At 33.7% G+C, this 16,178-nt stretch overlaps 3 protein-coding genes across 3 annotated transcripts; 2 read left to right on the top strand and 1 right to left on the bottom strand.

Moving 5' to 3' along the window:
• Positions 1-1,140: 1,140 nt before the first annotated feature.
• LOC110380477 (probable ATP-dependent RNA helicase Dbp73D) lies at positions 1,141-3,706 on the top strand. Its single transcript, XM_021340482.3, has 7 exons — positions 1,141-1,301; positions 1,391-1,706; positions 1,786-2,067; positions 2,146-2,323; positions 2,411-3,062; positions 3,143-3,323; positions 3,442-3,706. Exons 1-7 carry the CDS (start codon positions 1,279-1,281, stop codon positions 3,646-3,648), a joined length of 1,839 nt encoding a protein of 612 aa, XP_021196157.3. The 5' UTR covers positions 1,141-1,278; the 3' UTR covers positions 3,649-3,706.
• Positions 3,707-5,424: 1,718 nt separating this feature from the next.
• LOC110380472 (uncharacterized) lies at positions 5,425-13,749 on the top strand. Its single transcript, XM_021340478.3, has 2 exons — positions 5,425-6,324; positions 8,994-13,749. The coding sequence occupies exons 1-2, from the start codon at positions 5,563-5,565 to the stop codon at positions 13,698-13,700; spliced, it is 5,469 nt and encodes a 1,822-aa protein (XP_021196153.3). The 5' UTR covers positions 5,425-5,562; the 3' UTR covers positions 13,701-13,749.
• A 140-nt stretch (positions 13,750-13,889) lies between these two features.
• Positions 13,890-15,728, bottom strand: LOC110380489 (ankyrin repeat domain-containing protein 49). The gene is made up of 3 exons (XM_049836311.2): positions 15,431-15,728; positions 15,038-15,343; positions 13,890-14,503 (listed from the first exon to the last, which is right to left on the bottom strand). The coding sequence occupies exons 1-3, from the start codon at positions 15,591-15,593 to the stop codon at positions 14,259-14,261; spliced, it is 714 nt and encodes a 237-aa protein (XP_049692268.1). The 5' UTR covers positions 15,594-15,728; the 3' UTR covers positions 13,890-14,258.
• Between the last annotated feature and the right edge of the window lie 450 nt (positions 15,729-16,178).

Raw genomic sequence — 16,178 nt, 5'->3', positions numbered from 1 at the left:
AGTTTGCGACCAAAAGTAAATGTGTGCTATACATACGTATACTTACCTATATGTATTTATAAACATAAGCATAGTTCCCCATATACCCGTTCGCCGGTAACAAGTTATGTTTAATTTTCTTATTGTTATGCTTTGAAATACATTACAACAGGAAAATTAAACAAAATACTTTTTACTGGTAAGCAGGTCTACTAAAATCAAATATTTATTTGCTAGGAATTACACAAAAATGACCAAAATACACAGACAAGCGTACGCGCAAGTTATGATGGCGGTCATCTTGTGAAGTATGATGTGTTACTATTACCAATTAACAAAAAGGTCAGATAGGTTCTCAGATTGAGAATTTTTAAAAACCAAATTTAACTAGAATTCGTAATTTAAATCATCTTCTAATTATTGAAATACTCTCGTATTTTTGTATAAAAAGGTAAAATAATTAATTTTCAATCTACTTACAGAGACATCTATCGTGAAATAGGTAGCAATATGGCATGTTTTCACGTTTCATGTATAAGATGGCGCTACTTTCTTTACGACAACTCTCAGTCAAGGTAACTGTCCCCCCCCTGATACTCACTGTAGAGTATAGAGAACAAGAGAGTTTATGAAATGATGATATTGCGTCTTTGGGTACTTTTGTCCCAAAACTGAACGATAACAGAAGCAAGCTAGCAGCAGCATGCCAGCAGCTTTGTTATATGTACAAGATTTTATATTATCACCTGAAGGTACTATTATACTTACGAAAGCTCGAAAGAGGAGGATTCGCAGAAGTACCGAGCAGAGTTGAGCAACCAACCGATAAAAGAAATTCGACAAACAGTAGAGTATTTGTATTTCACACAGTGGTTCATGTACTCATTGTACATTAACTAGAGCTGGGAATAAAATATCAGCAGTTCATCATTCAAAGTTAGACACTCCCTCGACGGTCAATGAAAATGCACTACTAAGGGCATTGACTTAAATTCTACGTAGGTAGTACACATATTATATCGATGATTAAGGGTTAAATATTGAAGGTTGTGCAATGTTTTTTAGCGACAAAATCTGTGCTATTATCGATTTATTTCACTTAGGTCTAGGTGCCACCTTATAGTAAATCTGTGCTTACGTGCTTACTATACTCTATGGAATCTGTCTAAATGACAGTCTGATTGTTTTGACTTTTTGAATTAGGTTATAAAATGCAAGTCGTGTGTGTAAGCATGGGGCTAGAATAAAGAAATAATATTTTAACGTTGAAAATATAATTCAATATTTTATATCAACACCATGGATCTATTCGTCATCAATAGGTATCATATCTATACTGTCTAAAATTAAGATAAATCAGAAAACATATCAAAAAACATATCCTAATCAAATGATTGTATTTCTTTTTCAGATATAGAGATACGAACGAAGATGAAGTTGTAGACATAGTAGAACAGGAAGCTCAGCATTTAGAGAATTTGAAGAAACGAATTGCAGAAAGGAAATCAGCATATGCTACCAAAAAGCCATCTAATGTTATTACTCTTAAACCCCAAATAGTTGTAGAGGAACATGAAGAAAAAGATAAAGAAAAACTGGATACAGCGAGTGAAGATCCTCAAGTCCATACTAGTACTAACGTAGTACAGAAACAAGAGAGGAAAAAGGCTAAACCTTCCCATGAATTTAAGGTTTTAGGAGTTAATGATTTTGAAAAAAAAGCGAAGGTATGACTTATTACTATTCTGAAGAAGTAACCTTTAATTACTTAGTAATATATTAATTGAAGCATATTTACTTTTTCAGGTTTCCAGAGTATTGCCTTTCTGGCTATCACATCCATTTCACATATCAACAAGTTTAAAATCATCATCTTGTTCTGTTGAGGACCAAGATTGGTTACACAGCACACTGAAGACTACATTGTTAAGTGAAGGTGTCAAAAATTTGTTTCCTGTGCAAGAAAAAGTTGTTCCATTTATCCTGGATGAACACAAATTAAGTTACCCATTTTGGCCTCATGATATTTGTGTCTCGGCTCCAACAGGTAGTGGAAAAACTCTGTCTTTTGTCCTGCCTATAGTACAGGTATTATTTTGTTTTCAGTAATTAAATGTTCTATATTATTTAATTCACATTTAAAATACTGTATTCATTTTTGTATAGATTCTCATGAATGAAATTGGATGCCATGTTAGAGCCTTAGTGGTTTTGCCAGTCCAAGAATTAGCAGCACAAGTTGCGAAGGTATTTAAAAAATATTGCATGAAGACACGGTTAAAGGTTGCATTATTGGGAGGATCAACACCACTGCAACAGGAGCAACAAAGTATTGTCAGATACAGTAAGTACAGAACAAAGACCTGTTATACTTAAAGGGAATGTGAAAAGAAGGTTTTGTAAATAAAACAATTGTTCACTTTTATTTCAGCTGAATCATCAGGATGGGTTAGTGAAATTGACATTATAGTGTGCACAGCTGGACGCTTAGTAGAACACCTACAAAACACAGAAGGATTTTCTTTGAAACATTTGAAATTTTTAGTTATTGATGAAGCAGACAGAATAATGGATCACATACAAAATGATTGGCTTTATCATTTAGACAAACACATCAAACTGGAGAATGAGCTAATGACTGGACGCCACTTCAATGCATGGTCCAGTCTAGTTGAACAAAAGCCTCCACCCCAGAAATTGCTGTTCTCAGCAACTCTGTCTCAGGACCCTGAGAAGTTAGAACAGTGGGGTCTATTTCAACCTAAATTATTTTCTGCTGCCAAATCACAAAATTTTGATGATGAGGACCAAATAAGGCTATATGCCACACCTGAAGAATTAACAGAGCAATGTATCACATGTGATGCTGAGCACAAACCACTTGTGCTCTATCATTTCTTAGCTGAACAAAAATGGGACAAAGTGTTATGTTTCACTAATGCAGCAGAGGCAGCCCACAGATTAGCTGTCCTGCTTAATACCTGGGGTAGTGGTAAATTTAAAGTAGCTGAATTATCCTCAGCATTGGACAAGTCAAAAAGGGAAAGTGTACTAAAAAAGTTTACACAATCAGAAATCAATGTGTAAGTTAACCCTTTGGGTATTTATGCATTATGTGCTTAAAAATGTTATTTTAAGTTTCTGTTAATAATTTCACTTGCAGCCTAATTGGGACAGATGCTTTAGCAAGAGGTATTGATATCTCTGACTGCAATTATGTAATATCTTATGACCCCCCAAGAAATATCAAAACCTATATACATAGAGTGGGCCGCACTGGTCGAGCTGGATGTATTGGACATGCCGTTACTATCCTATTACAGAATCAAGTAAACCAGTTCAAGGTTAGTACTTATCCAATCACAGGTACATTCTCAAATCCAACTTAGACCGTAATGCTCTATTGTACATAGTAAGTAAAGAGATTGTAACGAATTTTGATTTTAAAATCTTCAATTTCAGGAAATAATACAAGCTGGTGGCAAGGCTGAACTCCCACAAATAACAATCGAAGCGGATGTTCTTGACCGTCTCACAAGCAGCTACCAGCAAGCAATAAGCGAGACAAAAAGACAAATTCATGCTGAGATTGATGACAAAGTTAAGAGGTCTTTGGAAATTAAAAGAAGATTGAAATCAAAACCACAAAAGCGAAAACTTACTACATGATTGTTTTTATTACTTTGTAATAGATTAAGAAGTAAATTGTTATATAACATTAAAATAATTTTTTTATTAAGGCGGCTCCTAGATCTACAAGTATATTGTGAATTTTTTTTGTCGCTAAAAATCATTACGCAATTTTCAATATTAACCCTAAACGACAATACATTTGCACAATATCTTAATACATGTTTCGGAATTTTATTGTGGGTCTAGGAACCGTTTATGTTTAAGAAAAACCCTGACTTCATAGCAAACAACTTCCATACTATTATTTGTGAAGTTCGTCAGGGAGCGAGATACTCGGGAAAATATATCGGAGCAAATGAAGGAGTACAGCGAGGCAAAGTAAGCCGAAGTGCCACTATTCATCCGTCTTTAGAACGGATAGAACGACCAAATAAATGGCGCAATAAAGTTGATTGTCTAGGCAGAGCATTAGAGTCCACTTTTTATCCAAGTGCGGGTAGAACAAAGAGTAATGTAGTGGGGCAGTACTTCCTTAGCGATGTGGTTAAAACAATGGCAGGCGGTAACCAGCAGCCTGAATTTTATATTATTTTCAGAAAAACGTTTTTAGTTCCGCCTATAGTCTGTTTTTTAATCTCGTAGACTAAATTGACACTTGCAAAATGTCAAACTTCCAAATAATTTTGCTAGCTCTGTGGTGCAGTGTTGTACTTACGATACCGGTTCGTTGAATCGTAACTTTTTATCTATAATAGACGCACTAATAGACGCGATAACGCATGGCTTTGCGTGGTCAGATATCCCTGGCAGTTTGTAGCACGTCGTACAGCCATGTGTACGTACGTGAATTTTAAATATAAAACTTTGAATGAATATTAAATTCGTCTATTATAGATAAAAAGTTACGATTCAACGAACCGGTGTCGTAAGTACAACACTGCACCACAGAGCTAGCAAAATTATTAGAAAGTTTGACATTTTGCAAGTGTCAATTTAGTCTACGAGATTAAAAAACAGACTATAGTGCGATCCAATCTTAAAAGACAACCACAGAGTACATTCTATTCTATTTTTTGTTTCTGGCAATCAATGCCGTCGATGTTGGTGTCGACGATTCTGCCACTGACAAGTGATATGAGAAGCAAGTAGGTATATATTATTATAAAATGTAAGAAAGAAATAAAACTTAAGAAAAAAAAATTGCTTTCTCTTCTTGTAGGACTTGTTGAGTTAGTAGGACGGCACTGAAACAAACACATAAATAAAAATTGATAAATTGTTAGAACATAGAAATATAACACACAAAATATATATATATATAAAATAAAATAAAAAATATTGCCACAACCACATAGACGATGGCCTAACTAGGCCAAAGTCTACAATTTAATATTATTTTGAAGGATGAAGATCAATAGGATGTGGAACAGTTCTGGAGAGGAATATGTTAAAAGGGAAGGGAAGTTAATTGGAACAGGAATCTTTAATTTAATGAGGCGGTTATACAAGTCGAAGGATGAGGAATTTACGGGGCAGCTAAAAAATATGTGTTCCAGGCTCCCTTCATCCAATCCGCACTCACAGAGAGACGAGTCCTGAACACGAATTTTGCGTAGAAAAACAGGCGTGCAGCAATGACCTAAACGAATTCTGCTAAGGACCGATATCACATGCTTGGGATACTTTTTAAAATGGAAATACCAGGGCTTGGTTTGGATCAAGGACAACCACAGAGTACATAATCTCCCATTACAGACATGACAGCAGAACGACATTGACACTTTTTAGTAACTGACATTTTAATGACGTAAACTTACGTTATGAATCCGAAGCGAAGTTTTCAAATTGTTACTGGTTACTTACACAATAAAACGTAACGAATACTGTAAGTTTAACTGAATCTTTTAAACTAAATCTAAAGGTTAAAATCAACCTATTTTGCTTATTACCATGACAATAACACTGTCTCAAGTAAAATCGCTTAATAGTTGTATTACTTCTAACATCGATGCTAAACTATTATATCCAAAAGTAGTATTATTTGAAAATAAAAACAGTGTGCGAGTAGTGAACTTACTGGAAAACAATGAAAAAATTGAAGAGCAGAACGAATACTATACATTTGAAAAGGAAATTGTTGATAAAATATTATTAGATCACTTTGTGTGGCTTGTTTTCAAATGTGGTGATATCATTGCAATAGATGTAGTAAAAGGTACACAAATTAAAGTAACAAATGATACTAACACTAGCCTCAAAATCTGTCAGATTGGAAGAATAAGTAACCATTTACATTTCATCAGTGAGAGTGGAGATACCTTTGTTATTCCATTAGATACCTCAGAGTTGCTGAAGAGATTAAGTGAGAACACCAATGAACTCACTGTTCCTTTTAAGAAAGCCCATGTCTCGCATTCAAGTGTTAAGGCAACAGAGAATTCAATAAATGGTTTGAATATTTACATAGAGGATGGAACTGCGATGATAAAATGCCCAATAACTGGAATAGTTGAAAATGTAACAACAAAAACAAAATTCGATCATATTGTGTCATGGAAAGACCAGATAGTCTTAACTAATGGAAATCAAATGTGGATTATTGATCTGAAGGAATCTCAAGTAATACATGAATTTGAGAAAATAGAAGGGAATTATTACCCTGTGCTGGACCACAATGATCTCTTTTACTACCTTGTGTGGAGTAAGGAAAAGGTAATATATTTAATATATTGCTACAAATATTTAGTCCAATGATGATATATATGTTTATTACTTAAGAAACCTCTCATTCTGTTTCAATCATATAGGTACCTATTTTGCCTGTTTTCAGCACCCAGCGAGTTTCTTTTTTCAAAGTACTTGTGATCCAAACTGTTTGTTTTATGCGTGTGCGTTCGCGCAGCGGAATGTTGTTGAATTTAAAGATTTTAATTATGCAGATAATTAGTGTAAGACGTCCTATAATTGTGTATGATAAATAAAAATTTGTGTATGCAGCCATTGTGAAGAAATTCACCAAAAACAGATTCCGCTGGGCGAACGTTGGCGAACGTTGTCCTGGTGGAACTTTTTTTAATCCATAGACTTTACAAGAAAAGAGATGTGTCCGAAAATTAGTGCGTATTTGTGTATAATTGATTATGTATGAATGAAATCAGTGCATGCATAAACTTCGGAGAAATTCAAGTTTCCGCTACGCGAACGTTTGGCCATTAACTAGTTTTCATATAAAGCGCTTACATAGAGAGCTGTAGATTTTTACATACGTTGTTTTGAATTTGTTTATATTTGTTTAAAAAACAGATTTAGAAAAAGTCGTAGGGTTTAAAAGATAAAAATATAAACGTAAAATACACTTATTAGGTCTTAGTTCTTAAAGTATGCAGTTTGGGGTCTAGATTTTCACGTTTACACAAACCTTGTAAGTGTCTCCAACATGTTGCCAAGTATCAATGATGTTCCGTTAGTAATTAAAAATGTATAGGATATTTTACCATGAACAGATCACTGTTTACAAAGCAGTCGAATATCACGACGTTCTAAAGAAATTGCATGGTAAAATGTATGCCAATAATTAGTTTAATCATTCAACTATTCACTTGCAAAATTTCATGTCATTAAATTCAGTAATTAAAGAAAGACAATTATAATACTGACGGAGCATCGAAACCCTACATAATCCGACCAAGTTCGGATAGCTACAAAAAAGCGGCCCTGCCATATGTCTAAGCAACGTTCTTAACTTGGTAGGTTAGTATTTATTAAAATGGTACAGTTGCGTACACAAGCGTTAGGAAAAAATAAAACAATTGTATTTCTTGATTGAATTTTTTTTTAATAATAATGCCACTATCTACGATAAAAATAAATTTTCAATTAACAAGTACTTCTCTATTTAAATATCCGTGTACAAAAATATTTTTATTATTATTACTTACATAAATTACTTGACTACGTGATTAAAAATAACGTTAATAAACGTTACGTATTTTAACTAAAATGTCGTAGATAGTGGCATTATTATTAAAAAATATTTTCATTCAAGAAATGCAATTGTTTTATTTTTCCTAACGCTTGTGTACGCAACTGTACCATATTAATAAATATACTAACCTTCCAAGTTAAGAACGTTGCTTAGACATATGGCACGGCCGCTTTTTTGTAGCTATCCGAACTTGGTCGGATTATGTAGGGTTTCGATGCTTCGTCAGTATTATAATTGTCTTTCTTTAATTACTGAATTTAATGACATGAAATTTTGCAAGTGAATAGTTGAATGATTAAACTAATTATTGGCATACATTTTACCATGCAATTCCTTTAGAACGTCGTGATATTCGACTGCTTTGTAAACAGTGATCTGTTCATGGTAAAATATCCTATAACTTTTTAATTACTTACGGAACATCATTGATACTTGGCAACATGTTGGAGACACTTACAAGGTTTGTGTAAACGTGAAAATCTAGACCCCAAACTGCATACTTTAAGAACTAAGACCTAATAAGTGTATTTTACGTTTATATTTTTATCTTTTAAACCCTACGACTTTTTCTAAATCTGTTTTTTAAACAAATATAAACAAATTCAAAACAACGTATGTAAAAATCTACAGCTCTCTATGTAAGCGCTTTATATGAAAACTAGCTAATGGCCAAACGTTCGCGTAGCGGAAACTTGAATTTCTCCGAAGTTTATGCATGCACTGATTTCATTCATACATAATCAATTATACACACTAATTTTCGGACACATCTCTTTTCTTGTAAAGTCTATGGATTAAAAAAAGTTCCGCCAGGACAACGTTCGCCAACGTTCGCCCAGCGGAATTTGTTTTTGGTGAATTTCTCCACAATGGCTGCATACACAAATTTTTATTTACCATGCACAATTATAGGACGTCTTACACTAATTATCTGCATAATTAAAATCTTTAAATTCAACAACATTCCGCTGCGCGAACGCACACGTTTTATGCAGCAAGTTTAACCAGTTTGGGGTTAATCAATGTCAGCATCTGCTTAACCTTTTCACCAACTAATTGGCTTTCTTTCTGATGTATGCCTAGTACCAGCATTTCACAAGGAGTGACTGACTATCTGATCTTGTCAGCCAGGTTACCCAAATAGTGTGATAAACTCTTGAAGACAGATTCTTGCTCTCTGACTTCCCAGTATGGCTGCAATGACAGCTGGCTCTCATAATTTTACTATAATGTTTTTTATCAACTTTCTTAACATTACTGAAGTCTTACATACTGTCTATTATATGACTTCAGTAATGTTGGTGGTGTGAGAGCACCTTATGAGCTAGTTATGTGATCCATAAGTAGTTAGACCTCAGTCCAATTTTAAACTAACATACAATATTTACTTTTACAGGTGGAGATTAAGTGTGCTGGATTTACCCAAGACCCTTCAAATCTTGCTGGAAGTGATAACAATACTGATAATTGTAGTGTACAAAAAGCATCTCAAGAAACACTCAAGGCTCAGCTGATGATGTTGGTAAACACTATTACAACTGCAACAAAACCAGAAACTGTATTACCAGAATTACAGCCTCTTTATGAGGCTATTGATGATTTTAAATTTCTAATTGAAATAACTCAGCAACTATGCCAACTCAGTATTGTATATAAATCATTGCTTTACCCTCTTCAAAAGAGAATATTTGCACTAAATGATAATAATCTAATAAATATAGTGAGTGAATTGTCTATCAAAATAGATTTGATTGAATACATTCAATTTACAGGCAATAACTCATACGAGGAAATCAACATCTTTGATCAAAATCCCAAAGAACTTTGTGTTACATTTATATGTAAAAGTGATTTTGATATTGCTTGTATTTGTTGGTTGAAATATTCTCAGTTGAAGTTGTCTATAACTACAGATGATGTTGCATGTATTTTAAATGCTATAAGTAGTAGTACTAAACTAGCTTCCATCATTATTTGGTTAAAGAATTTTATTCCATCACTGTTAGAACAAAATCCATTTTACATTGACTTATTTGTCAGATGGGCTATGGAAAGAGTTTTTTTGTTAGAGCAATCTGCATTTTGGCCAAAGATAGGCTTGAAATTCGTTGAAGAAATCATAGTCATTCTTGAAACATCTCTTAAATCAATCTCTGTAAGACCTATATCCATGGATGACCTAGACATGCTTAAAACAAGAATATCATACATAATGGAATTGAAGGATAAATATAGAATCAATGTATTGTTAAATGAGTTGAGCTCTCAGAGTCCAAGTGAAGTAGCTTTGATAATGCTACGCCGTTGTTATACTGAAGACCTGACACCATTCTTGCAAAATTATTTGCCACCATATGCTTTGCAGTATTCATTTGACATCGATGAAATTCTTGGTTCATACATTGAAAGCGAAGCAGCAAGCAGTGGTGGTGGAATTGATGGTGCACGGCTACAGATATTACTGGAAGCTTTCCATTCCTACAATAATAAACTTGAATGTTTATTACAAGTTCTAAAAGTCCTAGATGTCCCGTGGAATTCAAATGTCTTAGAACTGGCAGTAAAAACAGTCACCAATGCTGGTAAAACCTTTACTGTATCTGATTCAGAAAGATTACTCTCAAGAGAAATACAAACAGAAATTAATTACGCAAATGCGAAAGTGGTACTCAAGAAATATAATTTCCCAATGACATGTACTGATTACATGTTAGTACTTCATAAAATTTTAAGTGTACCAGTTATAGAATTAGAAGATTTAAAAGCAATAATAGGCATAATGCCGATTTATTCAAACTATGGCAATGCTTTATACATTGAAAGATGCTTACAGGATTGTGAAACTAGAAAAGCATTGGTATATTTTAATAGCTTATCATCAAAGGAAAAAAAGTTGTTACTCAAAACTGTGGTGGCTAAATATGAACAAATTGTTTGTGGAAACACAATTAATTTAAGTGTTGAAAGAAATTATATAGACTTCATGAAGGGAACACATCTTCTAAATGATATTGAAATTAACGACATTGAAACACTGTACAATTTCAAAAATTCTTATAATATACAACTTAATATGAACGACATACGTAATGAAAGAACCTGTGAAAATGCAGTTAATTCTTGGATCAATCAAGATGGAGCGATTGCAAGCTCTAGTCGTGGTGGAAGTGTTATTCAACTAACACAAGCATGTCATTCTCAATACTCAGTACTTACGGCCTTGTTGCGAAGTACTTCTACTTGCTGTCAAGTGCGAAAACTTGTTGAATACCTTATAAGGATGTTTTCCACGAAAGATGTATCAGTTGATGATTTTACAGCAGTTTTATCTCAGTTTCAGTATGGTGAAAACTGTGATCTATTGCTGAATTCCTTCAATGTGTTAATTGAGCTAATAGTGAACTGCAGTGAAGAATATCTTCACAATTTAATGAAACAATTGGCTTTATTGAACAATCTGATCAACGCTAGCATAATTGTGAAAAACTTGTCAATAGCATGGAAATTCCATTACATATTTCTGCCTATTTCGTCGAGTACCGCTATTAATGAACTGATAAATTTCTACAAAACCATACAATATCCAAACTGTTTAGGAACGGAATCGTCAAGTATTAACAGTAAATGTGATTTTACTTTCATGAGAATGGTCTCAAACTGTATTATAAACTCTGAACCAGTGAAACCAACATGGCAAGATGACATGTCTGAGATAGCAAAACGATTGTTAGCTAAAGTTGTCACATACCAAGAGCTTGATGAATTATTAATGACAAGTTTAATGTTAGTTCTGAAAAGTTATGAAGAAGATAATAGTGTTCTAGATATTCTGAGAGGAAATAATGAACAATTGCCCCCTAACATACTTGGGTACCTTTCATCACCTATTATCCGTTGCACTTTCGTTTTCAACAATGATTCGGTCTGCAAAGAAATTGGTAGTTCTGTATCGTATCCTCCTCCGTACATACTTAAAAGTAAGTTTAACATCAATTTGGCTGATGTTGCTCTACCTGATAACAGCGAAGAAACTTGGGAAGGAAAAGTTATCTTGTTTTATGTTCTGCTGCATAGCCCGGATACCAGTTTTGAGCGACTTATTGAATTATGTCGTGCGTTAAACATTTCCACAAATGATGGCCTATCGCTTCAATTGATAGCTTTATTATCGACGTGGGAACTGAAATATAAAATAGTGCCAGATGATTTAGGTCACCGCCAAATATACATAGAAAATGACGAAAGCTATCTGAACAAATGTTTTATTATTTGGCATAGCATAGAAAATAAAGATTTTGTAAAAGATATATTGAACGATTTTTGGAAAAATGGTGAAGTCACTCTGCATGGTCGTGCAGTATCTATAAATCCATATTATTATGAAGTATATCTTTGCATATATCGCCTGATTTTTGGGACAGATACCGAAGTAAAGAATACGAAAGAGTACTTTCTATTACACTACCTGAAAGAATACAAACGTAAAAGTACTCCTAAACAAAATGAATATGAACTGTTTTCTGTAAAAGGAATGTTTCCTGAAATTGGTCACTTCAGGTTACCATTTCATCTTTTTATGCGAGAAGATAAGTGGGCGAATTTGAAATCTGAAATAACTTTAGAAACGTATGAACGTTGGCTACCCGCTGTTGCTTTGCTCGAATTAAACCCTACAGCACAAATTGCTAGAGATATGATTTGCAGCAACGCCGTGAAACAAACAATGACTTCAAGAAAACGGAACGATGACGTAGATGCAGATACCAAAAATGAACCATGGCTTTTGACCAGCCAGGAAGAAGCTTTATTACGTGCAGCGCATAGATGTGTTCGACACATTAACAACATGGAGTGGGCAGGAGCGTGTCTTTTCTACGTGCTACAAGGATGTGCACGAGGAGCAGACCAAGTGGCTGCAGCTCATCTCTGTTACCAATTTGCGCAACGCTGGGCCGCCGAGCAGCCTGGAAATCGTGCAGTTCGACAAATGCAAAGGCTGTATGCGACTCTATCAACAAGGCACGCTTTATATAAAATTGATTGGGCATCTGAAGAGCTTGTTCGGCTTTCAACAGAGCCAGCACAACTCATTCGTACTTTATACCTACATCCGGATTTTATATCCAAAATGAGCCGACACGATGTTAATCGAGCTGTTAATGAAATTGCAGATAAGAATTCCATTAATGTTAGTTCTATAAGGATTCAGATTTTAGAAAACATTCTCGACAAGGGCAATGGTGACAGTAAAACGGTGACTGTTTTAAATATAAAGGAATTAATGACGGCAAAGTACATATTGAAAGCAACATGCCCTAAGATGGGTGCTATATACTTATCTCGTATTGCATTTGATGATGATAGTGATAATAATAAATCAAAAAAATTAAGAGCTCTCCAGTGTCTAATGAGCTTAGTAGATGCTGACACTGCCATCAAAGTAGCGAATCGCAAGAGAGATGCGCTATGGATGTCATTGTTAGAGTTGTTTGGTGTCGTTAGCTTGGAAAGCATTGATATGCCGTGGATAGCGGCCACCTTTACGCATGATAAACTTCGTGGTCTAGAACAGTTGCTTCAGGCTTCTGAAGGTAACGCAGATGGATTGAGAACAGCTGCCGAACTTGCACGTGAATTTGGTACCTCGCAATTAATTCGCAATCTTATTCCTCATCTATTACGTGCAGCTCTATATGAAGAAATGATTCCATTATTATTGAAACTAACATCTCAACTGGATAGCGTGATATATACTGCATGGCGTGCTGTTATTTTATCTCCATTCCAACGAGCTGACTACCCGATTACAGAGCGTCAACGAACCAAGTGCTTAAATGCAATTAATTTATTACCAATCTGTCCTGTTATAAAGGACGAAGATTTAGTAGAAATATGGAAAAACTGCCTTAGATGTAAAGTATTTGGATTAGGTTGTTTAATTTTGCCATACATGACATCGCAAACAAGAAAATCGCTTACCGAATTACAGAAAATTGACAGAAGAAATCTGATTGCTAGTTTGAAAAATCTACATGCTGATACTTACCTTGTATCAGGTGCGATGCATATAATTGAGAGATTATCATTGAGAGCCTACAGATAAGGATTTAAAAACATGAGTTATATGGTTTATTTGAACTGCCATATTATAATCTTGCTTAAATGGTGCTCAAAACTAAGAAATTACCTTCAAGATTGTCAATCGAAATTACTTTTATTTTTATGTTTTGGAATAACACTGTTACGAGTCACTGTTATTGTTTTACAAGAGAAGATATAAAAAAAGAAGATATCTTAAATAATATTATGATTTTATTATGTAGCTTCACTAACATTACTTATAAAAAACTTAAAATGCACATTGCACACACAAATAAAATTAAGTCTAAGTACTGTCTTTAAATTGCTATTGTGTAAATTAATTAGCATAAGAAATTATATGCCTATAAGAAGGTAAAATTATTTGAATGTAATACTAAATAATCATGGTTTCTGACTGTGCTGGTTTAAATTTATCATTACATTTAATATAATAAAAAAATCTTGAATTATATTTTTTTTTTATTGCACTCATGTCAATTACTTGAATAAACCTCAGTATATTTAACTTCTAGCAAGTTAAATTAAAATCCATATTTTTTGATTTGCTTATTTATTATCTTTATACAGACTTTTGTCTTAAATATGGATTAGAAGTAAATGCTATAGATTTTATGTATGACACTGCTGGTGACACCATCTCAAATAGAGGACCGTATATTCCATGTCTTTGAGCTAACTGTTCTGGAGTTTCATTAGCACTATTTTTTTTATGAGCTATTTCCACAGTATCATCTCTCAAAAACAAAATTAACAATGTTGACTTACAGTGACTAATTGCTGCTGCTAAATGCATGGGGGTTTGTCCTGAAACAATGGCAAATGTTGAACTATCACTTATTTGTTCAGTAAATGGAATAAATATATTTTCACTAACAGTCATTGGTAGCTGTTTTTACTGGAAAACGCAAATAAAAACATATTTTTTTACCTTTGACCTTGAATATATATTTTTTTTGCACACAGGGGAAACATGGGGTACTTTGAAATTTTGTTTATTATTATATTTTAAACGATCTCACCAATTTCAGCTTGTTGTGTATTAATGTAACTTCACACTCATTTGGTCTAATTTGACTGGACTATTTGTTACATAACTGAGGAATATACCCAATATATAGAGTTAAAAAACGCCCAGAAAGATGTCTATATAAGCAATCTTGCTAGCAATATTGAGCAATAGTTTATCATGTTATTTGTGACGTACAATTATTGTAGTTTTTGAAGAACTTTTATTAAGATTCAAACAAAAAAAAATTAAAGAAAAAGACTGCAAAGATTTATACAGACATTTACATTCTAGATACACCTATTTACATACACAATTATATTTTTGCTTACCTCCATCAGACAGGGCCCCTGGATCTGCACCAGCAGCTAATAGTCTAGCAGCAGCTATATAATTATTCCAGTTAGATGCAGAATGTAATGCTGTCCACCCGAGCTGTGTTTTAGTATTTAAGTTAGCTCCAATACTTAATAAGTATGATATGACCTCAATATGATTACTGTATGCTGCCCGGTGAAGTGGTGTGTAGCCATCAGCATCTTGTGCGTGAACAAGACCTGGCTGTTTTTTCAGTAGTTCTCTCAAAATACAGATTTCACCATTCTCTGCTGCCCACAAAACATAGTCAATGGGATTTGCTGTAATAACAGAAAAAGAATATTAATGCATCTGCTAATGTCAGTCTTGCTGTTCAGAAGATAAAATAACTAATAAAATATGTGTACCTTTGGGATCCTTAACCACATCGACGTCTTGATCAGCATCATCCCATCCAGATACAAACATTTCCGAAGTTTCAGGGTTTCTTTTATACTCTTGGATCTCATCATGAATTTCTTCAAAGCTTTTAATTTCCTTGTTTTCATCCTCCGAATCTGACATTTCCATTTTTATATATTGTTTAATTCAACAGAATTAGAACACAAAAATTCACTTGCTATTAAAACAACTTTTCAATTCAAGTCAATAAAATTCCGCAATCAATCATCCATCACAATAAAGATTGACGTTACGTTTCATTTCATGTCAATGTCAAAATCATGTACAGAGACCATAGATGTAATATATTATGTCTATGACAGAGACACGCTAAAAGAAAGCGAAGCCGAAACGAAGAAACGAAGCTGTAAACTTCTTTTTGTTTTATTAAGAGCTCCCTAGACGGTCAATTTTATTGTGCAATCTTTTTGTTCACTGAAAATTATTGCGCAATCTTTACCGTAAACGACAATAAAGCACAATATCGTAATATAATATGCGCAATTAAAATAACCGTGTAATTTGCACCTAAATGTATCAATCAAAAATGATTAATAATTTTAAACGAATTCAATTTTATGTACAATATTTTTTTTTATTATATTGCACTTTGTTACTGCAGGTTTAATTAAGACTAAAATGTTTGTTGTTATGGACATAGCGTGCAGTCAACTATGACGCCACTAAACCTATTTTTGAATATGTATTTTGTTA

Source organism: Helicoverpa armigera, chromosome 3, assembly GCF_030705265.1.
Source record: "Helicoverpa armigera isolate CAAS_96S chromosome 3, ASM3070526v1, whole genome shotgun sequence".
Lineage (NCBI taxonomy): Eukaryota > Metazoa > Arthropoda > Insecta > Lepidoptera > Noctuidae > Helicoverpa > Helicoverpa armigera.
The sequence above is the reverse complement of the archived record's forward strand: the minus strand, read 5'-3'. Positions and strand labels throughout refer to the sequence as shown.